The 25,739-nt window shown below is 41.2% G+C and overlaps 1 protein-coding gene across 1 annotated transcript; it reads left to right on the top strand.

The window, feature by feature from the left end:
• Positions 1-6,084: 6,084 nt before the first annotated feature.
• On the top strand, positions 6,085-25,566 carry LOC103175857 (guanine nucleotide-binding protein G(I)/G(S)/G(T) subunit beta-1). Its single transcript, XM_042338954.1, is given in 11 exon segments — positions 6,085-6,107; positions 17,399-17,477; positions 17,479-17,502; positions 17,945-17,983; positions 18,099-18,205; positions 19,631-19,694; positions 19,803-19,965; positions 20,375-20,441; positions 20,982-21,183; positions 21,640-21,856; positions 22,343-25,566. Coding segments are annotated over 10 exon segments (1,023 nt in total). The 5' UTR covers positions 6,085-6,107; positions 17,399-17,444; the 3' UTR covers positions 22,450-25,566.
• Positions 25,567-25,739: the final 173 nt, after the last annotated feature.

Here is a 25,739-nt window from a genome sequence, read left to right as displayed (position 1 = left end):
GTAGTAGAAACTCTTTGCCAGCTGAGAAGTGAGACAGATGATCTGCCTGAAGGATTTTGCTCACGATGCTCAGCTGACCAGGAAGCATGTGAGAACAAGATGAGTGAGTGACCAGCTCTTCTCTCACAGATGGGAAGCTTGGACATTTTTGTAGACTTTTACAGTGAAGTCAGATTGTTAAAGCTTTGGCTCGATTCCAACTTCAGCGGAAATGTCAGGGAGGGCGAGTCGGGGCTTATATTAACAGTTAATTTGTTTTGCTGAATTTATCAATAAAAAGATTGACCTAGTTATTTTGTTCAGTCCTGTGGGGCAGTGATAGGGGCACTCATAAACTGGGTTCATTGTTTATTTCATGGTATCTGGGAAACTCCAAGCTCACACCCTCCCAATCCACTTGTTGTGATAGCCAGACAATGGTGTCCAGTTTCTGAAGTCACATGTAACTGAATTAATACAGTAAAAACCACCAGGTAAATTAGCACGCCTCTATTTACTTTCTAATCCTCAACTGTTCTTTCTCCCCCATATTCGTGCCATGACCCGCTCTGCCTTCCCCCACCTCCACCGATTGCCCGACTCTACCACTGCCTCACCCCACAGGCTGCGAAACCCTCATACATGGCTTCATTACAATCAGGCTTGACTATTCCAACGCCCTGCTTGTCAGCCTCCCCAACTCTTCCCTCCACAAGCTGCAGATCACCCAGAACTCTGCAGCTCGTGTCGTCTTCTGCACCTGGTTCTGTGACCCCATCACCCCCACCCTCGCCCGGCTCCACTGGCTCCCCATCCCTCAGAGGATCCAGTTCAAAAATCCTCGGCTTCAAGGCCCTCCATGGCCTTGCCCTCTCTGACCTGCTGACCCCTTATCAATCTGTCCGCTCCCTCCACTCAGCAGGCTCTGGCCTGTTCCATGTCCCCCGCCCAGTCCGCCCCACCATCGGTGGCCAGGCCGTCAGCCTCTCTGCCCCCCCTCTGGAACTCCATCCCACATTCCCTTCGCCTTGTTCCCTCCCGTGCCTCCTTCAGGGCACACTTCAAGGTCCTCCTCTTCGATCGTGCCTTCAGCCACCCCCCTACCGCCAACCTTCAACTCTCCCTGATCCCAACCCTCCCAGAGCAACATCCTCCAACAAGAAAGGCGGCCACTCTATGAAATACAAAGATTATTATTATCAATATGTTCCTAAATTGAGCAAATCTTGGTATCTGTTACATTTCTGTTTAATCACAAGGTAATGCCATTTAGGTTCAGGTTAAATCATTCAAATGGACGACAGAGTCTAATCCAGACTGTAGCTTGAGATGCAACGATAATAGCAGTATTCCTCACTTGACAAGCAAAGCTGCGCTTTGTCAACATATCCCATCTGTTAAGTCGCCATTTGGGAAGGTGCATATTTTACATCTCCAACATTTGCATGAAAGATTTAACTGTGTACACCCGGGAGCCGAAAAATAAATAAGTAATAAAAAGATAATATATTAAACGGTTACTTCATGGGCAACATATGTGATATGTGATTTGCACATTTTTAGGCAAAAGAGGCCGAAAATTGTAAATAAAACAGAAGAGAGACAAAAGGACTGATAGATCAATGTGCCAGGGTCACAGTGAAAGTATTGTCTGTGAAACACGGCCATGGACAGACAAATGTAATACTCTTTTGATTTCTTTTATGTACCGGGCAGATTGTCAATATTTGTAAATTCAGTAGACAACAACTGAAAACCATTTTTGTGATTCTGACAACGCCTTTCATATCTTTTCTATACAACTATAGAGATTTTATGATGCAGACATAATATTAAGGAAAATGATTTTTTGTTAAGACCTGGACTGCTACAAATTGTCTAGTGTAGAAATATTAGGAATTGTGCTTTTTCTTTGCTTAAAATGTCTGCATTTTCTGCTTTCCCTTTTAACTTCCCCTTAGCAAGTTTCCCCTCCTGACAAAGAACATAAGATGGATGTTCTATGCCCTAAGTACAACAGTACTCCCTTGTTATTTGATGGGATTTCCTTATCGAACTGCAATAAACTGAGACAAGTGGTTCAACCTCTCACTCACATCATGTCAACAATGCAATGACAATGTAGTTAAATAAAATGTTTAATCCTTTTGAGCACTAGTGTAGCAATTCTGACTCAGGGCTTGTGTAGCAGAACGCAGATCAATTGCTGCACATACCTGACAGCCTAGAGATAGCCAAATCTGTACAAATAACTCACTCCACCCATTCTGTGGCTTATGTGGTATTAGGGAAATATCATTCATGATATGCATTATGTACATATAATAATACAGAACTGGAGATTTTTACCTAAAGAACTAATTGCCCAACAACACTGCACTGAGTTTCCTGGCACGAAAATGTTAAACAAACCCTTATCGTTACTCAGTCATAAATACAAGACCAGTCGATGCCAGTTGATAGTTTAGATGTAAGATAAAAGAAGAAACATTTTGTGTTTCTGTGGGCGTGTTTGACAACTATCTGTTGTTATTTTGAACAATAGGCTTGCACTCATTTAAAGATTCTCTATTTTCAAAACTACATGTACATGTTGCTCATAAAGTTTTGGATTTATAATTAGTTAAACTTATAATGTAGCACTATACCTCAGGTGAAACAACAAGAAATTGAGATGTCACAAAGCACTTCACAGAATATACTGTAAAGTGAATTGACTGTATAAATAATAATAATAATAATCCTTGCATTTGGTATAGGCCTTTTCACATCTTCGAGACATCTCAAAGCGCTTCACTGAATATACTGTAATATACAGTCAATTCACTTTACAGTATATTCCGTGAAGCGCTTTGAGTCGTCTTGAAGAAATGAAAAGCGCTATATCAAATGCAAGGATTATTATTATTATTATATACACACTTACTGTTGCTACCTTTTTTCTCTCTGTTTTCTCTCCATTTCTTATTAAGTCTAAGATTGCTGCCTACTCCATGACACTTCTTCCTAGTTCTTGTATTCAACAATTTCCTATTTCAGGGTGTTACAATATCTGCAGCATATTGACTCATAATTCATTTTATTTTTGTCTAGCATGAATTATTTGTTGCACAAACTAGAACTACATTTTCCTCTCCCTCTCCCTTTTTTGCTCCTGTTAACCAATTTGATTTACAACCAACTCACTAGTGTAAATAAGTGTTACTTCATAATATACCAGCTCATTCTCTTTCTCTACTGTTTGGAATTACAATTTCATCTTCTACTCACGCACTAAAAAACACATTACTTGTAAATTAATGTATCTTTCTGTTTTCTACTTTTCACTTCTTTCCCTGGTGATCCAGACCATATTAAGTCAGATATGTCATGTATGTAATGAAAATATGTAATTAAAAAATGCTTCAATGCCTTTAGCATACTATACTGCATTTAAAAGCACTACATACTGTATGTATCTTCCCCACTAACAGATGTATTTACGCCACCCTGCTCTGTCTGTTCAAACTTCAAAGTGAATAATAATAATAATCCTTGCATTTGATATAATAATATCAAATAATCCTGATAAACAGAGTTATTTTTAAATTGCCACCCAACTTGTGAGTCTACTGATTGTGGGATGCACCTTTGTTGAGTGAATTCTTAGCTGAGCAAAAGGCTTCACAGAAACAAATGTGCAAAACAGTGTATGTTTTATAGCAAGGGATGTATGTGCCACGTACATTCCTTGCTATTCTCATCCCTCGTTGTTTGTACCTTGCTGGCTCAAATTAGCTTCTGCGTTTTAATCTATAATAATAATAATCCTTGCATTTTATACAGCACCTTATCACGTTTTGGAGACGCCTCAAAGCGCTTCACAGAATAGACTAAAAGTGAATTGACTGTACATATATATATTGGCTGCCGCATTTCGCCCACAAATATACAGTCAATTCACTTTACAGTCTATTCTGTGAAGCGCTTTGAGACGTCTCCAAAATGTGATAAGGTGCTATTTAAAATTCAAGGCCGGGCTCAAGACCTTTCTCTTTGACCGTGCCTTCAGCTCCCCTCTCGACTCCCTACCCCCTCCTCGCTCCCTCCCTTCCCTCCCCTCACCCTGACCATTTCCCCCCCACTGCTCGGGTCCTGACCCAACTGTCCAGCGCCTTGGGACGTCCTTCCGACGTGAAAGGCGCTCTATAAATGAAATCTTGTTGTTGTTGTCTAGAAGACGTGAAAAGTGCTATATCAAATGCAAGTATTATTATTATATTTTGCAAGTGAAACGCGGCACGTCCCACAAACAGTCGTGGATTGAGTGACCAAATTATTATTATTTATTTGAAGGGAATTACCCCCAGAAAGTGATCTTTTATAATCTTATATGACAACATAAACATCATTTTCTAATGAATCTTATTCTGGAAAGTTCTTTGAAATGTCCTCAAGGAACTGCAGGGTGCTATAGGGTAATTATTGGGGTGACACAGGGTGCTATAGGGTAATTATTGGGGTGACACAGGGTGCTATAGGGTAATTATTGGGGTGACACAGGGTGCTATAGGGTAATTATTGGGGTGACACAGGGTGCTATAGGGTAATTATTGGGGTGACACAGGGTGCTATAGGGTAATTATTGGGGCGACACAGGGTGCTATAGGGTAATTATTGGGGCGACACAGGGTGCTATAGGGTAATTATTGGGGCGACACAGGGTGCTATAGGGTAATTATTGGGGTGACACAGGGTGCTATAGGGTAATTATTGGGGTGACACAGGGTGTTATAGGGTAATTATTGGGGTGACACAGGGTGCTATAGGGTAATTGAGGTGACACAGGGTGCTATAGGGTAATTATTGAGGTGACACAGGGTGTTATAGGGTAATTATTGGGGTGACACAGGGTGCTATAGGGTAATTATTGAGGTGACACAGGGTGCTATAGGGTAATTATTGGGGTGACACAGGGTGCTATAGGGTAATTATTGGGGTGACACAGGGTGCTATAGGGTAATTATTGGGGTGACACAGGGTGCTATAGGGTAATTATTGGGGTGACACAGGGTGCTATAGGGTAATTATTGGGGTGACACAGGGGACGAGCTGCAAAGGGTTAAAACTTAGAACCGCCCCATCCTTTGCTGACGTCACAGGCCGCCGTCCCCATGGCAACCGTCAATCACCTCCACCCCACTGACAGGGGGAACCCCCCCTTTGTGTGTCGCCGTTAGAAGAGTTTCCAGCGACAGGAAAGCAGGTGAGTGCGGCTCCGGTTGTCAACCGGTAACTTGTGATGGTTATCCGCCACCAGATTGTGTTGTGACTGTTATTGCCTGTGGTTGATCTCCCCCTCCCTCCCCTTTCCTCGCCCAACAGTGGTCGGCTCCTGGGCTCTGGGCTCTGGGCGATGGACTGCACCATTGCTGTTTGTGGGGGGCGGCGGTCCATGGGATCAGCGTTTGGGCGATAAACTCCCGGTTGATTTGTTTTACATATCCCGGTTTATTGGTACCGTCTTGTGTCCCGATACCCCCCGTGAGTCCCCTCAGAGCCTCTGACACCCACCGGGTTTTTTTCTGGTTTCGCAGCGTTTTTTTTCCCTTTTTCCCGTTAATGGAACCGAGCCGCCCCGGACCGCACCACCGCGGGGAGGGGGGCGGGGGGGGGAGGGAATCCACTGCAGTTTATTTGAAAGAAAGAAACCGGGAGCGTTGTGGGGGGGGCGTTGGGGGGTGAGTGTGAGTGTGAGTGCAGCTGAGCCCCGGGGGGGCGGGGTGGGGGGTAACTGTGGGGCTGAGGCTGAGTGTCAGAGCGGTGCTGATAACACCCCCCCCCCTCCTATTGGATTATCCCGCCCCCCCCCCTCGCGCTGTTACTGGCGGCCAACGGCTCTCTGGGTGTGGCGGCTCCGGGCGGAGAGAGAGAGAGAGGGAGTGAGAGGGAGAGGGAGTGAGAGAGAGACGGACCCCGGGAGTGACCACCCAGCGCCCCTGGTGCCGAGGCCGTGGATCCCCCCTCTCGAGGCCGGACACCCGGCGTGAGCAGCGGTAGCGGCGGCGGGGCCCGAGGACAGGGACAGGGAGAGCGGCGGCGGCGGCCATGTCCGGCCAGTGAGGAGAGGAGAGGAGAGGAGAGCGGCGGTGAGGAGCGAGAGGCGGGCGACACGGGCTCAGGTACCGGGGGGGGCGGCGGGGGGGCGGGGGGAGAGGAGCCTCTCGTGCTCATCCTCAACCCCGGGGGGACATTAATAATGATGATGATGATGATGGACACGGCGCCTGGTCATGTGGTGGAGACCGTCTCAAAGCGCTTCACGGGAGACACGGTGAGGTGTAGTGACTGTGTGCTGTGGGCGAGTCTCCCCCGTTACACGGACCCGCGTCAGTCAGTCTCCCGGTGTCAGTCAGTCTCCCGGTGTCGGTCAGTCTCCCGGTGTCAGTCAGTCTCCCGGTGTCAGTCAGTCTCCCGGTGTCAGTCAGTCTCCCGGTGTCAGTCAGTCTCCCGGTCACCTCAGCATCGGGATTACATGTTCTCTTTGCTTTACCATAAACCGATCAGCTGCTCCTCTCTCTCTCTCTCCCCCCGCCCCCCCGCCCTCCCCCCCCCCCCGCCCCCACTCCCAGTTTTGCATTAAATTTGTGCCTTTTTGCAGGAATTAATAATGACTGAAATCGATTACAGTTAATAATATTAATGATGTGGTCACTCAGCCCACGACGGTGCGGGACGTCTCCGGGCGCAATTGGCTGCTGTGTTTCGTCCACAAAACACACTTTGCAGCGTTTCCTGTGAAGCGCTTTGAGATGTCTCGATGACGTGAGAAGGCGCCGTGTCAGATGCGCGGATTATTATTGTCTCAAAACTCTTAGAAATGCTCCAGTTAAGGAGAGAACTAAATACTACACTAAAATTACCTGCTTTAGGTCAGTGCATCGTTAAAAATAATAATTGTTGCATTTGGTATAGCGCCTTATCACATCTTTGAGAATATACTGTAAAGTGAATTGACTGTATATTTTTGTGGGCGAAACACGGCAGCCAATTGCACACAGCAATGCATTGAAAGCAGTAGGATTTTCATCACGAAATATCTTTTGTGCAGTCTCCCCGCCCCTCCCTCCTCACCTTGCAGTCATCATTTTTATCAGTTAAGTAGCAAAGTGATTTTTTTAAAAATGTCTGTCTTTCACCTTGTGTATTTTTATATAAAGGCCAATTGATAAGCAGTCAAGAAGGGATACTTACAGCAAGAAAGTGTATAATTTATATCCACCCAAAACCTTATTTGTAGGTATGGCTGCGTGGTTGATCTGTTCATTTATATTGAAAGGATGCAATGAAACAGAAGTGAGTGTGTAACAAGGTATTAACTTGGGAGGGATATGAGGGCAAATCATCTCATTAATTGCTAGATCTAAATTTGAGTTTTATCAGTATCATCTGAACCCTCAAATGTCCTTGAAACAATTCAGTTGTGTAATGCTTTATCATTCCTGCAGTTGGTAAAGGGTGGTACCTGCTTTTAGCATCTGCCCCAGTGTCACTGCACAGTGGTACGACATCGAGCTTTGATTGATTTTAATCATGATTTGACCTGAAGGGATTTGACTTGTGATTTTTAAATTGCTGTGAATATGTGGGTTTATTTTAACCTCCGTGTTGTAATAAAACATTTTTCATCCGTAAACAGTATTAGACTTGGCTGAATATATTACAAGGTAGCAAGAAATATGTCAAGTGGTTGAGATCGGTTAAGCTTTAAGCTCTTTATGAATAATATCTAAACCTCTCTAAAAAATTTACTGCCTTAGAATGCACACTTGTGATTATAGCTTATATCGAAACCTCAAATTTCTGGAATGTGAAGTAAATGTCAATTTTGGACTGCTCTTTGACATGTTGAAGGAGAAGTGTTAATGAGTGTAAATAACAAAATTTCGGGTGAGACAAGAGAATTCCCCCAAAAAAGTAACGGAAGGAATCGTGAACTGCAGTCACTTCTCTAGAAACTGAAGTATAAGTTCCATTTCTGGATGATGAACAGAGCTTGCAGAATTAGCTTATTTTAATAGTGATTGCTCTAATTTTTCCACCAGATCTTTGATTGCCATTAAACAATGCTGTCTGATTGAGTTTTTATATGTGTTGGATGATGATCTTGCTGTGTTGAACTTTCGCTTACTCAGTGGAAAATATTAAATGTTTTTTAATCAATTTAATTGCAAATTACCATATGTAACGTAAACTTCTGCTGTAGATAGTGAAAAACTTAGAAAATGACTGGGTTTTCTTTGTGATTTTAAATTCCTGCTTTTATATTTTTGAGGGCGAGGCCTCTGTAATGTAAATGAGCACAAGGGGAATGGATTGAACAGCACATGAAAGAAATGATTTGAGCATTATATTGGAGGTGCAGGTTTTTTAAATTGCCCCTCTACTGAAGGTGTACTGCTCCAACTGAGGCTGAGATATGAGTCCATGGACAGATCCCTCTCTCTCCCAGAACTTGTCTAACTGTCCATTCCTTATGTGTGATTATGGAATCACAGCTGACTCTTATCCTAACCCAGCAAGACATCTACAATTATTCTTCATAGCAGTAATTGTGTAGAGGTCAAGTCATCAAGTAACTTGTTTTTTTTCCCCTTTCATTGCTAGACCAGGGTTGCCCTCACTGTTTCCCTGACTGAGATCAGCAACTAACACTCCGGGGATGCTGGTTTGAGCTCAGGCCCTTTTGGGTGTGTATGGCTCAGGTTCCTCACGCAGGGTAATGTCCCAGAGCACTTGACAGTGGTGGTGCACGATGCTGAGCTGGGGGTAGGAGGTGACCATAAGCATGGTCTAAGAGGAAAGTCTTTGGACACGACCTGAAGATGGGGAAGGAAGGCGCGATGAGAAGGGATAGAGACAGAGTGTTTCAGAGTTTGGGGGCGTGGTGGCTGAAAGCGATGCCACTGATGGTGGAAAGGAAGCCATAAGGGAACATGCTGGAGCTAGTCTAGCGGAGGCAGCGAGTGGTGGATTGGGAAGTAAGCAGGTGGGAAAGGTAGGGAGGTACCAAGGCACGAAGGGATTTGAAATCAAAGCATTTAGTGTACTCCAGGATTAACTAAGCATCAACAATCAAATCAACAACATTGTTTTTATCAACTGTATTTAATTGAAATGTAAGTGTGGAATAGTGGATATGGTGGTCGCTTTACTTGTCGGTGTGCATTTGATGTTGAGTGTGGTAAGGTGTACATATTCAGTTTCCTACTTTTTTAAAAAAAAATTGTGTCATCTGGTTATGTAATTGTTAATGTTCACACATGAGAAATTAAACCACTTTCAGAAGAGTTTTGAGTATACTAAATACTTAGTTCCTTAAATATTGAACCATAGTATTGTGCTTATTTGAAATGTAAAGATATAGCATGTTTATTTGGGCAGAAGCCTGGAGCATGTTTGTTTTGCTGTGTGAGCAACATGATTGGGCATGACCAATGTTAGTGTTAGTTGCCACAATATGTGTCCTTATCTTAGGGCATTATTATCTTCTCTTGACTTCGCCCCTTCTGAGCTTTACAACTCTTGCATCCAGGAGACCAGTTCCCAGGTTACCACCAGTGCTGCTCTCTGCTGATTGTCTGGTTAGATTCAGTTTTAGAGTAGAGGATACCAATTGAAGGAGTTTGTCTATGCTACCGGCATTTTTGCCAATGTTAGGCGATACTAATAATTATTCATTGTAATGCACAATTTAATGATAATGCTAGATTTATACATAAATGTTCTTAAAATTACTGTTGCCAGACATTTTCCTGATGCGGAGGGAAGATCTGCTCACTTAGTTGTCTTAAGATGGATTTTTGTTCTCTTCTAGGAAAGGGTGGAATGAATTAGTTAGAAGGAAATAGGAAGTAATGAAACCCAATTGTAAGTTATTTCAAGCTATGGGAAGCTAGGAAGGACTGAAGAAGAGAACAGCAAATCATGAAGGGATGGACACAGCCAGATTAAGTGAGTGGGCAGAATTGTGGTGGATGGAGTTCAACATAGTAAGGTGCGAGGTAGTGACTTAAAAGAATGTTGAATGGGAATCATTCTAAATGGGACTCGGGTTACTAGTTTAGTTTGCAGATGCAAAAAATCTAGTAAAAATAGAATTTCTAATGAGCGTCTGGAACATAAAAAGCAAGGCAATGTTGCTACAGTTATACAGAGCTGTGGTCAGACCACCTTTAGATTACTGTAATCAGTTTTGGGAGCCTAAGGAAGGATATCCTGACTCTGGAGGGTGTTTAGTAATTGACCAGAATGGTTCCAGGGAGAAAGGATTTGACTATACTGAGCGGCTGGTAAATTTGGGCTTTGTTCCCTAGAGCTGAGGTTAATAATAATAATATCGCATTTGATATAGCATTTTCGAGACACAAAGTGCTTCACAGAATATATTGTAAAGTGAATTGGCTGTATATTTTGTGGGCGAAACGCGGCAGCCAATTGCGCACAGCAGTGTCCCCACAAATAGTCGTGGATTGAGTGACCAAATTTTTTTTTGAACGGATTATTATCCCTGAAAAGCAATCCTTCAATCAACTAACAACCGGGTTCCTACTTACTGCCAGGTGAACAGAGGCATGTGGAGTAAGGAACTTGCCCAATGTTTCTCCCTACCGGGGATCAAACCCAGGTTCTCTCGCTTGCGATGCGACTGCTCTACCCACTGAGCTACAGGACTCCCAAGGATGATCCTGATTGAGGCATTATGGAGCAACCGGGATGATCAGCTTTTGAAACACTAGAACTTCCTGTGTAGCTTCTGAGCACATGATTATTGATGTCTCTAAATGGAAAGCTTTGAGGGGAATAAAGTTAGGTACTGGTCCACTCTTCACATTGGTCAAGGATCCAAAACACCAGTAACCGTCTTAAAATTAGAGCTAAAGTGGTTATCAATGACATTAGAAGGCATTTCTTCACACAAAGGAGTGTGATGCACTGTTTGAGAAAGCTGCAGTGCAGAATTCATTGGTCTTTAAATGCGAGATAGATGCTTTGGAAGTAAGGGTATTAATGGATAAAAGGGGGGAGAAATGGGGTAAAAAGATCTGGAATTATGTAATAAAATGGTAGAACAGATTCAATTGGTTGAAAGACCTCCTCCAATTCCTATGTTATGTTGGGGTTGAAAGTGCGGTGGGCTCCAACCTCTGGAATAATCCCTTCACCTTGCCCCTTCCTTCCCCATCTTTAGATCGCGCCTGAAGACCTTCCTTTTCAACTATGCCTACCATCACCTCCCCCCAGTTCGGCGTCGTCCTGCGCTCCTGTCAAGCTCTCTGGGACGCTACCCTGTGTGAGGGGGCTATATAAATGCAAGCTCTTGTTGTTGTTTTGGACTAATTGGGTTTGAGGATATCTTTGAAATAAGATTCTGGAAAGTGAGATGTAATTACTGTACTTTTGATAAACTTGGTCTTCGATTTAATCTTTTCTGACAAAATGGCCATGAGCATCTGAGTCCTGTTGACCTCCTACTTTCAAATTCTTGATTCGTTACCAATAATGTTTGTGCAGTTTGTTCATCTATCAAATTGTACTTCCATTTATAATGGTTGTGATCTAATAAACCCCGAATGACTATTGTTGTCAATTCAATTTCCTTGTGACCCAGAATAACTTAGAAATCTTTCAGTTTCATTCCCGTCATTGTGTTGTGCGTAGCTTTCTGTGATTCAAACCAGTTGTCCAGAAGACCAAATGCAATTGGTTCAACCGTAAGTTAGACAACATACCATTTGTTGTGATGTTATGAAAAGTATAGTATTAGACGCAGGTTGGCAAGAGCCAAGGCTTGGTGATCCAGAGTCTGCGTTGGGGTAACTGCTGGAGTCTAACCAGCTAAAATCGCATAGCTTGCCGTTGATATCACTGTCTGGCAAGCTTTCCCACTGCTTGCGCAGCTAGGACCACCCTACACGTTGGGGCTTTGGCTTGCAGGGTTAACAGGAGCTGAGTGGGATGACTCTCAAAACTATTGTTAAATCGCATCAAGTTCTCGCTCCCTCATGAAGCTGGATGCAAACTGTTTCCGGCACAGACTGTTTTGGGCCGGACCATTCACTGTAAAATCCAAACCTAATGCTGTTGTCTGATTTAATAATTAACAAAGAAAATGAAACTCATTCTTGCATTTTAGGTTTGGGTTAATTCTGTGGACCATTTGGTTGCTCTTGTCCACAACAATATGGCCAGTTGCAGAGTAAAGCTGCATCGTGGCTGTTTGACTGTTTCCCAAACCAATCAGCCTCTGACATAGAAGTGAGGCTCGCCTATTTGGGGCAGTTTCTTGCTGTGCCACATTTACACTTAAATGCATTATGACCGCCCAATCTCATTACACTTGGGTCTCCGGTCAATGTACAGGACAGCGTTTCAACCTAACCCATATGTCTTGGCTGGATTTGAACTTGTGCCCCAATGGTAAACTGCCAATGTACTAACTCATTCTTGCACCTTACTCTCTCTACCCCCCAACCAGCTTCCTGTCACAACAACAACAACTTTGATTATATAGCGCCCTCCACGCCGAACGGCGTCTCAGGGCGCTTCACAGTAATGGATCCTGGGGCCGAGGGGGAGGAAGGTGACCAAAGGCGCGGTCGAAAAGAAAAGTCTTCAGCAGAGACCTGAAAATGGAAGGGAGGGAGTGAGGAAGGGAGTTCCAGAGCCTTGGGGCATAATGGCTGAAGGCACGGCCGCCGAGGGTGCAGCGGAGGATTCGGGGGACGAGGAGGAGGTCAGACCCGGTGGAACGAAGGCAATGGGTACTGTTTTGAGGAGAGAGGAGGTCAGAGAGGTCGGGGGGTGCAGAGGAGTGGAGGGATTTGAATACAAGGACGAGGATATTGAAGTCGATCCTCTCTGGGACAGGCAGCCAGTGCAGTCTGGGGAGGACTGGGGTAATCGGGGAGCGGATTTTTGTGCGGTTTAAACAATTGTAGTTTTATTGACTTTCAATCCCTCGCTTTGCGATTGTTCTCAAGACAATTAATCAGTTTTTAAAAATAAATGGGTTTTATTCCAATAGAACAGATGGTATGAACTGTAATCTGCCATAAACCACTAGATACAAGATTTATTCTTAGCTGGTTAATTTTTATGTTTTGGGAGATGGGCAGAATGTGTTAATTTAGCAGATCAGATAAACTGGAATCAATCCCAAATATTAAATCCTTTTGGGGTCCAAAGAGCATTTTGCAACAACTTGCATTTATGTCGCGACCTTTACCTAGGATAGGCATCTCAAAACCCTGAATATGTCCAATACAATACCTTGTCAACTTTGTGATTGTGTTGAAATGCCACCCCCCATCATGCATAACGGTCTCTCTTTAACGACCTTCTGAGTGGTAGAACTTGAAATGTTTTATATCCACATTATAATGCTCGTTGTCTGGTACTGTACTAATTCTGTCTCCCCCTAAGGGTACAAGCTAAATATAGTTGGATTCGTTGTTTGCCCCCTTACATCAGCTCACTTGTAATTGCTGTAGAAATTCTTTATTCTTACGTTGTCTAAGATGACTGAATCCATGGATGAATTTTAAAAAATTCAGTGACATTTCCTGTTTTTTTTTTCCCTTCAGCAATACTCACGGGTACATACAGTCTGTGGCTTGACCAGAGCAGGGTTCTAACACATAGTGGATAAATGCTTTAGTCTATTTGAATATAATGCAAATCAGATATGAAACTTTCTCTTTGGATTCAGAATTTTAAAATAAATAAAATTGTCTTATCAACTATCATAACGTATTTATGCGTTTGTGAGTGTGTGTGTGTCTCCTATATGTGTGTGCGTATGTGTGTTTATAAGTATCTGTGTGAATGTGTATGTGTGTCTTGTTTCTCTCTCTGAGAATGTGGGTCTCTCTGTGTTTCTGAGTGTGTATGTTTCTCTGTGTCTCTTGAGAGTGTGTGTCTCTGAATGTGTGTTTCTCTCTCTCTAGCTGGGTCTCTGCGTCTGTGTGCGGTACCGACCCTGAGCGGCAGGAGGTGATGAGCTCCTCTAGCCTTGCTGGTGTCCCCCCCCCCCCCCTCCCAAAAAAAAAGGGCCACCCAGTTTTTGTTAAAGAAGCAATTAATATTTTTTTGCAACAAGCTAATGTATTATTTCCTCGTGTTTAGTTTTATCACCAAAGTGAAAAAATGTACCCCAATAGCACAATCAACTCCCTGCAATTTTCTGCAAAATTTGTCAAAAAGTCCCCTGCTCTGCAATTTTCTGGAGAATTTGCAAATCTCCCTACAATTTCAGACAAACAAATATTTCCACACTTCTCTTGGCCCGGCCTATAACTAAGCCGGCAATGGCCCAACCCCTTCAAATTGGATGAATGTTTCAATTGTTTGCCATAGCTTGTGTTTCTCAAAGACATCATTGAGTTTGGAAATTGTCTTGTAATCAAAAAAAGGCTTGATAGTATTTTCAGGAATGAGGCTAGGATTAATGTGTACCACATTAAGTTAAATTCTTATGACTACTTAAAGTCCATTTAGACAAGTGGCTGCCTGTACAAGTGTGACTAGATTGTATTTGACAGTTTCATTCTTGCACAGTCCGGACATGTTGAGTTTTCCTACAACCTTTTAATTTGATAACCTAATTGTAATATCTGTGATAAAGAACTAGTCACTTTTTGTCTGCACTATTAACACTTCTTCTCCCCCCTTTTGTTTACAACCTCCCTTTTGTTTTACGTCACCTCTTTAACCCATCAACTAACACATTCTTTCCTTTGTCTTTTTTGTTGTCCTTGTCCTGCCTCCCCCTTTCAACTTGTCCTTAAAAACCTCTCCCTCCCAATGTGCCCCAGTTCTGACGAAGGGTCGTGGACCTGAAACGTTGACTCACTTTCCTTTCTCCATAGATGCTGCCTGACCTGCTGAGTGTTCCCAGCTCTCTGTTTTTGTTTCAGATTCCAGCATCTGCAGTATTTTGTGTTTTGTTACTTCTTGTCTAGTCTTGAGGACGTTAATTTTTGATGCATTTTCAAAAATATTAATATCCAACCCATGGAGGAATATAACATTTTTATTTGAATTTTTCCACAACTATTTTGTTGGTGTTGGTACAAGTGAAATGTTGTGAATGATGGACCCTTTTCTAGTTTGTTCAGTAGCTTGTGGTATGTTGAGCATTTCAAGTTCTGATAAATTGGAGGTTCTGTCAGTGTCTGCAGTGTGTTAATGAACTTCACAGCTAACCCTTTTGCACCAGATTAATACTTTGGTTTCTCATCCCGAAACTGTGCAAGCAATCAGAGCAGATTTGTTTTGTGCCACGTTTACAGGTAGTTTTAATGATGAACAGCAGCTTGTAGACTGAAAAACAGCAGAAAATGGATTGAAGAGTGTTCAGAGGAAGATGTAAATGCTATCAAGGATGTAAATGCTATAGTGCACTATAATAGATAAATAATTATTGTACTGGATAAAACATCTTATGTTGTTGGTGTACATAGAGCTTCACAGGATTTACTGTAGAAAGTGGCAAATTTATTTTCTGAGCAGCAGCCAATTTGTGCACACCAATATCCTACAAATATGGACTGAATCATTGGTTGTATCTGGTAGATTGTTGGCCAGGGCACCAGGAGAGACTCTTTTTGAATAGTGTCTTTAACATCCACTTGAACAGGCAGACACAATCTCAGTTTATCATTTTATCTGAAAGAAGGCACTTCTGATCTTCTGCTCCCCAACACCACTCTGGATTGTCAGACTCGACTGAGCTCAACGTCCAGATGTACTATCATCTTGTCTTAGTCTACGTCTGACTTTAACATGAGGAGAATTCCATACATGGTGAGATTGACTGCTCATCCAGCCTGACTCCAGTCCTGCAGAACAGAAAGGATCTAAGAACGTCTGTTGCTTATGTTAAGTTGCTACCAGCTGCAAAGAGGTGTGGTTTGTAGCTTCCTGTTTTTCTAAGCTTTACTGAAGGCACCTAATTTCAAAACCTTTCCCAGCGTGCGTGTGCAACAATAGAAACTCAGCTAAAGTGAGTGAGGCTGTGCCCAGCCCAGCTTCCTGTTTGTCAAGAGGGAAGCCCGTGGCAGAAGTCACCATTTTAATAATTCTGGGGGAAACAAGGTGGCTCTGTTCAGTGTAATAGTAATTCTAATTCTAAATACTAATTCTAATAATTTGACTTGCAGTCTTCAAGTGAGATGTACTCCCAGACTTGTCTTGCAGTTAACTTCAGTATAAAGTGCTCTTCATGTGGTTGAAGAATATTAAACTGCAGGCAGGGACAGTTTTGTTCTAGCATAGACAGATTTTTCTGTAGAAGAAGGGCTGCCTATTTTATATTATTTTAATGTACGAGTTAACAGTGTTCTGTTTATTTAAAAAAAAGGACATGCTTGCAATTATTAATTTCAGAATTCTGTAGAGGCCAGGCTTTATTGTGGAATGTGTGGGGCTGTGTTTTATTGTGAGTGGAAGGGCAGGTCTCGTGGAGCCAATACTGCTCTTATGAGCTCCAGGTCATGTGAACCTGGATAGTTCAGCTGTCGTGTTGTTCAGAACATCACCACTGATCCTGTTAGGTACTACTCTCATACACAAACTCAACTTTACAATCACAGAATGCTAACCAGTTGCCCTGTCAAGTCTGCACTGGTATATTTTTCCCATGTGAGTCACCTGATCTAATTCCACTCTCTTTGTTCCCATACTCTTCAATAATATTTTTCCAGCATCAAACAAATACTCTTTTGAAAGAAAACCAATATCACAGCTCCAGTAATAATTCAGTTTTGCATCAGGAATGACTGACCTGATACTGGATTCATGCCTGTAATTAATCTGTGGCTGATCATCATATAATATAGTGCAAAAAAACATACAATTACTGCTGGAAAAATGGTACTTTGTCAGGTTTGAAGCTTTACTTGTGCATCAATCGTGGCAATTGTGGAGGAGGAGAAGAGGGAGTGAATGTAGATTGCAAAATCTGGCACTAATCCATGTGGCAGTAACAGATTAATATGTGGGATGGCAGCAACTGGATCAAAATCTTGACTCATTGAATATTCCTTTCTAAACCAGTGAAGAACACAGAAATGAAATTGTTAGCTTGTGTGTGTACAATAGAACCCAACTCTCTCCCACCCCCCAATGGTTCTAAATGCTGCAGAAGAGCGGATTTCTCTGGAGTTTCGGTTTCAGTGTAGTTGGTGTAAACCCCCTCAGTATAAGATTGTGTGTTGAATGGGGAGGGTAGGATTTAAGTTGCATTTCATAAGAAAGTCATTTGGCTCAACTATTTCTTAACGGAAAACCCTCAAATAAAATGTCACTGTTGATCACAACACTAAGTATGTGACCTTGTGTTAAAATAAAGTGACCTGAACTGTTTGGCTTTTTATAGACTTTTGGCTGTTGTGGATAGTGTGGCATCTTACGCAACCAAGACAATGAGTGAACTGGAACAGCTGCGGCAAGAGGCCGGAGCAACTGCGTAACCAGATCAGGGTAAGGTTGTCAATCTGCTGTAGGTCAAACTGCAAAGAAATGGAAACTCGCATTGTCGATAATTGAAAATGCAATTCCTAATATGATCTGCATAGAGATCAGAAAGGAACTGACAAATGAACAATTCTGGTTTATTACATTTATTGTGGGCTTTTGGATGGATCTATTTCTGCTTGAAAAAGGACACAATGTAAATGGAAAGCGCAGGAAACGAAGGATGACAAACCAGGAAGAAATGAGATTAGGAAGAATTGTACATAAAATGATAATATAAAGACCTTAAGGTAATGGGCAAAGACAAGGAAATCTGGGACTAAATGCTTACTTATGGTGAGGGTTCAATTAGTCATTGTAGAAAGTAATTTGTTTTAATTTAGTAATTCTTACTGTTCCTGTATTGAAGGCAAATTAATTAAAGTAGAATATTATTTTATCGTTACAGGACGCGAGGAAAGCATGTGCTGACTCTACCCTTGGTCAGGTAACAATGGAAGATTTAATGAACAAATATGTTTTTTGACAGTTTTGCTTCTATTGAGGATGATAATGTGCATAACTTAATGCAACTTTTTCCTCTTAATCTTCTATCCTCCCAGATGACAGCTGGTCTGGATTCATTGGGACGAATCCAACTACGTACTAGGCGTACACTGAGGGGACATTTGGCTAAAATCTATGCCATGCACTGGGGAACAGACTCCAGGTCAGTGCTCGAGCCTGTACTTCTGAAAATGCATTGATTGCACAATCTAGTGGCCCTTTTGTAATTTCAGGTCAAAGTTGATTTAAGGTTAGCCTGAATGATTGTGGTCTCCTGACTAAGCTGTTGTTGCTACTCAGCCGGCAGAGATATCGCGAGATGTTCTGTTCCTTTGTAACCCCTAGATTATCCGTAACTGTCCAGCGCCCTCTGATGTCCTCCCGATGTGAAAGGCGCTATACAAATGTAATTTTCTTGTTGTTGTATTCAAGCTCCTGCCTGCTCCAATAGCCCTTATTAAAAAAAAACTTCTTAAAATCACATTTATCTTTGTATTGAAAGTGTCTTTAAGACTTGTCTATGCCAGGTCTGATGTACTAATAGCTCACAGTTCAAGAATGCGAGGAAGTTTCAAAAAGCTGTACTCCGTTTGGAAAGGGGTTTGAAATTGTACTGCCTATTTAGGGTTATGTCACAACTAAGTGTAACATCAACTTTAACCCTTAGACTGCTATAAAATTCAGTTTTGTGGTCATTTTATACTTTCAACGTAAGCTGTTGACTAATGGAGAAGGATTAGTGCTTGAATCAATGAGCAGTTTGTTAAAGACTTTCAAGGGAAATATTACTCAGACGTCATTCATTGTCGAGACATTAAGAACAAACTGTTAGTTTACAGAGATATCTGACCCTCAGGTTGCTATTTGTCCTGATCATTTTTATGATTTGTGCTGCTACTAATCTCTTCTGGGACTTGCAACATATTGCAGTTGGCAGGTACGCAAGATTTAAAAAAATCAGAATTTAGGATTGTCAATCTGTCAGATTTTCAGCTCTGGAAACATTTTTGTAGGAACAAGGATTTTCATGCATTTCCTCTTCCTTTTAATCAGCGCATACAGGTAAATATGCTGACATTAAATTGGGGGAGAAGGAATGATAAAGAAATGTTCTCTTTCCACGGTAGCCCTGTGATGTGAAGTGCTGCTGCTTCTGAATAAAGTGGATGCTCAAGAGATGGCTTTTCCAGTCAACAGCACCACTGCTGGCATCACCATCTACTCGCCTTTTTATAATTCTTGCCGTGACTGGCTGAGCTCTCCAAAGCCGTGACACCTTAGTGATGCATTTTTCCTATGTCTATCTGTAAGCACTTCCACCTATAATGAAGACACATATAGTGCCCAGCAAAGGTTCAAATGATAGAAAAGGAAGATTTATAGGCATAGGAAGAGATTTGGCCCTTTGAGTCTGTGCTACTTTTAGGTTTCCCACTGGAGTCACTTACTGTAATCTCATTCCCTGTCTCTCTCTCTCTCCTTTTGTCCTCCAATATATTAAATTTAGATTAGCAATAGAAGGAATTGATTTTAATTGGTTCACTCGCTTTAGTACTTACATTTCTGCTTTTTGTGTTTTATTTTGTAGACTTTTAGTCAGCGCTTCTCAAGATGGAAAGTTAATCATCTGGGATAGTTACACAACAAATAAAGTAAGATGAAACTTGTAGTTTTAAAGTTAAAATGGTCAAACCAGATTGAAGTCATTACAGGCCTCTGTCAGATTTGTAACTACATGGAACTTTCTGGTCTTTCTAAAGATGCACGCTATCCCATTGCGATCGTCCTGGGTTATGACCTGTTCATATGCTCCGTCTGGGAACTACGTAGCCTGTGGTGGTTTGGACAACATCTGCTCAATATATAGCTTGAAAACTAGAGAGGGAAACGTTCGAGTGAGCAGGGAATTGCCTGGACACACAGGTGAGATCACAAACTGGGACAGAAATCTGTAATTTGATCAGTTAATATGAGTTAGGAGAGCAGGGACTATCGACCTTAAAGGCCGTGTGATAATTACAATCTTTTTCTTGCGTCCTTTGGAAAGTTGCATTTGTTTCAAAGGCTTGCAGTGGATGTCGCAAATGTCTGTGAGGTTTTTTTTAAGAGAGTGATGTTCACAGTCTCGATTCAGTAGTTCGGAAGTGTGTAACTCTAAAGCCTCTGCCACAACAGTTAGTCTGCCTGGGAAGAACATTGAACAGGTTGGAGACATTTCATTCTGTGTACCCAATAGTATGTTGTTTGTTTCACTTTCCCAAAATGCAGAAGAGAAACTGGAAGCGTTGCCCTGTTGTGGAAGGATGTTCAGTTTTGTCTGCTTTCCTTACAGGATACTTGTCATGCTGCCGTTTTCTGGACGACAACCAGATTGTAACCAGTTCAGGAGATACGAGTTGGTGAGTTATGAATCATCGAGGAAATGTTTTGGACAGAATGAACTTGTGAATTAAGACATGTCTGGTAGCTCACTAGCTTTGTGTTGTATGCAGAATCTATTCCCACAGCGGGAATTTTAAAAATTGCTCTTTTTTACGCTTGATAGATTGTAATTGTTCTAAATTATTGCCATTTTTATACATCAATATGTAATGCAAAAAAATCATTTTAGTGAGTCTTTTGGTGTACCTTAAATATTGATAAAGAATGGGGTGGCAAAATTGCTTCATAACACCTGAGGCTTTTCTCCTTGTTAATGGAGCCAGAGCGAGTAGTTTCAGATTTACATATCAGCCAAAGCTGCTTCTGTATTAATCTCTTGGTTCATGAGAGCAGCCTATATAATGCTCCTTCTGATTGTCGTCTCCTTGCTTCAGCCCCATAAACCAGTGTATATCTGTGAGGAAAGAATGCTGATAGTTGCTGATGACTAGAATTGCGGGAGGGAGCTCTGCAAATGTCTTTAATGGAAACATTGACTTTTACTTCCATACTTGCAGTGCTCTCTGGGATATTGAAACAGGTCATCAAACGACTTCGTTCACTGGCCATTCTGGGGATGTCATGAGCCTGACTCTCAGCCCTGACACAAGGACATTTGTTTCTGGTGCTTGTGATGCTTCTGCCAAACTGTGGGACATTAGAGACGGCATGTGCCGGCAGTCCTTCATTGGCCACGTGTCTGATATTAACGCAGTCTGTGTAAGTATCTCTCCCCCCTTACCCGCCCCCAACTCAATGGAACTAAACACCAAAATGTTTGGTTTCAGAAAGATGATTGTTGTACATGAATTACATTATATAAACAAATCTAAAACGAGCAAAATGTTCTTTTCCAAGGAACAAAGAAACCTTTTCTGTGTACCTTAAATGGCGCTGAACCCAAGTATAATTTAAGACTTTCTTTGAATGGTAAAAGATCAGATCATTACGTATTTCAGGTAAAGCCCAATGAATAGTAGTGAATAATTGTACAGTTGTAAAAATAGTTTGTATTACACAACAGGCTAAACATATTCGTGACCGATTAATCTGTATTAATAGAAATAGCTATTTAAATGTTAGTGCATTGATAGTATTTGATCTTCTATGAGGTACAGTTTACCTAGTGTTGTGTAGTGCTTTGCTGATGGTCCAGTAATCTGTTTCCGTTCACAGTTCTTCCCTAATGGAAATGCATTTGCTACTGGGTCGGATGATGCCACTTGTCGGTTGTTTGATCTCCGAGCAGATCAGGAGCTGATGATGTATTCTCATGATAACATTATTTGTGGCATCACATCCGTTGCATTTTCTAAAAGTGGTCGCCTCCTGTTGGCCGGCTATGATGACTTTAACTGCAATGCCTGGGACTCTTTGAAGGGAGATCGTGCAGGTCAGTTCGACTTTCTTTCTTTGCAAACGTGGAGTTAGTTATGCAACAGGAATGCAATGTTCGTTTGTTGTAAATCAATTTGTAATGCAGTTTAACATGAGACAGTGTGGATTGAGAATGTAAATCTTTTGGTCTCGTATTTTTATATGTTGATCCTTTTAATCTATATGGGTTTGGTCCAAAATAAAACCTGCCAGTTGATTGGTCTGTGTCACATGATCATCTAGGAATTGCATATTTTTGGGATACCCATGTGTATGAGCACAATAAGTATTTTTTTAAAAAAACTAGTTTTTCTTGTAGTTCTGAAGTCACAGCAAATTGCCCGAAGTGCTTCAGTCACTTGTACTTTGTGGTAAAGTTCTATACCATAACACAAGTATTAAATAGTAAAAACACAGAAGAGATTTGTTGCTTTATACTCTCAAATTTAAGTTGACAAACTTGGTGTCATTGCATTTATCTGAACTTTCCTCCCACCCCCAGGAGTGCTTCCGGGACACGACAATCGTGTCAGCTGTTTAGGCATCACTGACGATGGAATGGCCGTAGCAACAGGATCATGGGACAGTTTCCTGAAAATCTGGAATTAAAGCTATGTCATCTGCTCACCGATCACTGAGACTGGGAATTTCTGCTGTAACCAGCAGCGATGAAATCATTCTTTTTACCTAGTAGTTGCAGGTGACATTTTTTTCTATCCATTGAATACAATTGTATAACACAAGGCTTCTGAAAGTAGGCAAATTAATGAAGAGGCAAAAAAAAAAACCTGACAACTGCTGACTTTTGAAAGGGACTAGCACATGTAACCATGGTGACTAGAAAAAAATGCTTGAAACTAATCATTTTTTTGTTTGCTGTTTGGTTTAGATTAATGCCTCAGAATTGTTCAGGTTTTTTTTGCTTATGCTAAAGTCTGCTAATCTGTATTGTTTTGTATATACAGAATGTACACCTAGCAGTTAATCATGTAACATTTTGTCTGTAAAAACATTATGCATTTTTTTAAAAAAAACTTAAGTTTCTAGCTTGTATTTATCAGAAAAGTCATACTTTGAATTTAGTGGTGGATAATTTGATTGCCTTTTTTTTCCTCTTGTGAATTAACTTACTGTGAAATTTAGCCTTGGTCTGTGTGTGTGTGTGTGTGTGTGCGTGTGCTCTTGATAATGTTTAAGGTTTTTGCAGCAGTTTTTATCAAACAAACATTCCATCTGTGTATGCTTCCTTTACTTTTACGGATGCATTTGCAGTGTGCACTGTTTTAACCATTTACATAAATGTATAGAAAGTGTGATAAGTCAGTCACAAAACTGAATGCTGTTGCACATTGACTAAAACTGCATGTTTATCAGCCCTTTAATATCAGGCTAACACATGGCACATTTGCAATGGTTTGCATTAATAGGCATTACCCAACTTCCTTTCTCACACCCACTCCAGTTTCTCCTCTCCTGTTGTGAAGGTTGTGACTGCCAGTAGTCTCCAGGTTCTTTGGCAAGAGGCCATTCTTGGTGACTGATTTTCCGGATGGACAGTGAATGCGACAGGTTATTTTGACTGAGGGAGGGATGGCTTTACCTGATGTTCACACGTGCACTTTCCAGTGTGGATTTCTCATAGGGTGATGAGCATTGGCTTCCTCCCTCTCCCACTCTCTTCCCCACCTGGATGTTGGGGCTAACACCACTACTCCACTGCTTCTCTGATTGAAATCATAACAGACCAGGAATTGAACCTGGAATTTTCCTGGTCCGTATGGTTCAATATAAGCACAGCATTCACCTACAGCAGCACCAGGCAGCCTTGCTTTTCCTCAATTTTACAAACCACAAAGCTAGAGACTATTGTGTCACCAGTGTGTACTTTAACACTGAAATTGTCACTTGTAGTAAAGCAGCTGTTTAAATGAATGTATAAAATGGCCTTTCTATAATATTGTAATTGATGACGTAGGTAGAAATCACAAGTTGGAAATGTGAATTATGAAATTGAGTCATGGATTTATAAATTAAAATTGTGCTCCACAGCAATACATTCAATAGCAACTGCACTTACTTCACTATTGGCAATTAAAATCCAAATTGGGATTTGGTTCCTCTACCCCCCCCCCCCCCCGAGACCAGTTGCTACAGCTCAAGCTGCCTGTTACTGAAGTTCTGGTTATTGTACAAACCTGCTGATTTAGTACAAAATATCATGAATGCTCCTCAGTAAAGTTTTGACAAGTCATAAATCTAATGATCCCCAATCCTCAATTACAGTATCGATGTGCCAACATTAGCAAATTGTGTACATTTTAAAGAGCACAACTTTGACATTAGCATTGTTTAAAGCCCTGAATACCAATAGAAACACTACATGCTTAGGCTGAATTGTAAGCTTTTTCTCCCTGCCCTGTTGTATTGCAGGAATGATAGCTTTTTTTAAAAAAAATGTGACTGGTTCAAGCCCTGGATTTTAAGGAACTATTTGTGCAGCTCCTTGAGGTCAGACAGATTTTCATCTGGAGTTTTTAACAAGAACTTTTAGCTTTGATTTAATTTATTGGTTTAAGATCCTTCAAGTGACCCTTTGTCTTAAATTGTTCATTTCTATAGACCTGGTATAAACATTTTATACACATGCATTTAACTCTTTCCAGGTGCATTGCTGCAAATGGTGGTGATGTAAAGAGCAAAATGGATGATCATGAAAGGGTTACTATGTAATCAGCTTGGCCAAACGTTTACAGAAATTGCTTGAACATTTTTATATTTTGCAATGGCCTTCAATTACAATTAATGTGCCATAAGTAAATAGTTGGAAGTTGAGAATGCTGATTCAGATTAAGGTGTTGATTTGTTCTATATATTCATTTGTTTTACAGTGAATCACAAATACCAAACCAGTTGTACATTTTAGAAAATAATTATCCTTAATGTGTAAACTGTGGTGCATTCAGAAGCAACGACTAAAAAAAACAGTGGAATACAATGCCTCTAAAAATGTTCTCTTAAACTGCCCCAAATTGGTACATTTTATGAAATATTCTGTGAAAGCATCTTTCACCCAATGGCCAGTATTTGAGGTTTGGTTCAGAAATGTAGATTTGGCCAAAATCTTGCTTCAGTATTAAGATTTTGAATGTAATTCAAGCCAGTAAGTAAGATTTATATATTTAATTAAGATGACCTCTAATGAAGTGAAAGTATTCACATAACCTTTGAAGCTGACTTAAATTTCTTTCCTTAAATCTCTTAGTACAGGGGTAGGAATTGCAGAAAATCTGTATTTGAAGGAAAAAAAACAATGTTAATGCTGTAACCTAATACAAAGTTGCCTTGAGTCTGGGCATGGACAGTTGTTTAATTGCAAATGTATTTGGCAGAATAGAAATGGTGTATAATTTAAGAAAAATCAGTGTTAATACAATTGCATAACTAGTGTGTATCCAATACGCTTCCTGCAATGGGCATCACTAGTTAGTAATTCTGAAACTGCCGTTAATTGTGTACCTATTAAAATGAAGTTAATTTCAAAGGCCAATACAAGACATGTGCCATGCATTTCCTCCTACATTGCTACTGTATAATATCTGAAATGACCTCCACTTGCTCTTTCATTAGTCTGTTTTCACATAACTTTTCTTTGTATTTGTACAGTGGCTTCAGTGAAACTGATGTTGCCATATTTTGGTTGTAACCAATAAATGCTTTTAACCAAGATAGGGATAGTTCTGAAATGATTTGTCATTGTTTAAAATTTACACACAAGTTAATTGTATAACATGCAATCAATCTTTAAATCACTGGCTTCCTTAATCCAGAAGTATGTTGCACCAACTCATGAAAACACCCAATGTGTGATGTATTCAGACAAGGCTCTCGAATTGCTGTTA

Source organism: Callorhinchus milii, unplaced genomic scaffold (assembly GCF_018977255.1).
Source record: "Callorhinchus milii isolate IMCB2004 unplaced genomic scaffold, IMCB_Cmil_1.0 Scaffold11, whole genome shotgun sequence".
In the NCBI taxonomy this organism is placed as follows: Eukaryota; Metazoa; Chordata; class Chondrichthyes; order Chimaeriformes; family Callorhinchidae; genus Callorhinchus; species Callorhinchus milii.
Note: the sequence above shows the minus strand (reverse complement) of the source record. Positions and strands in the feature narration are given on the sequence as shown.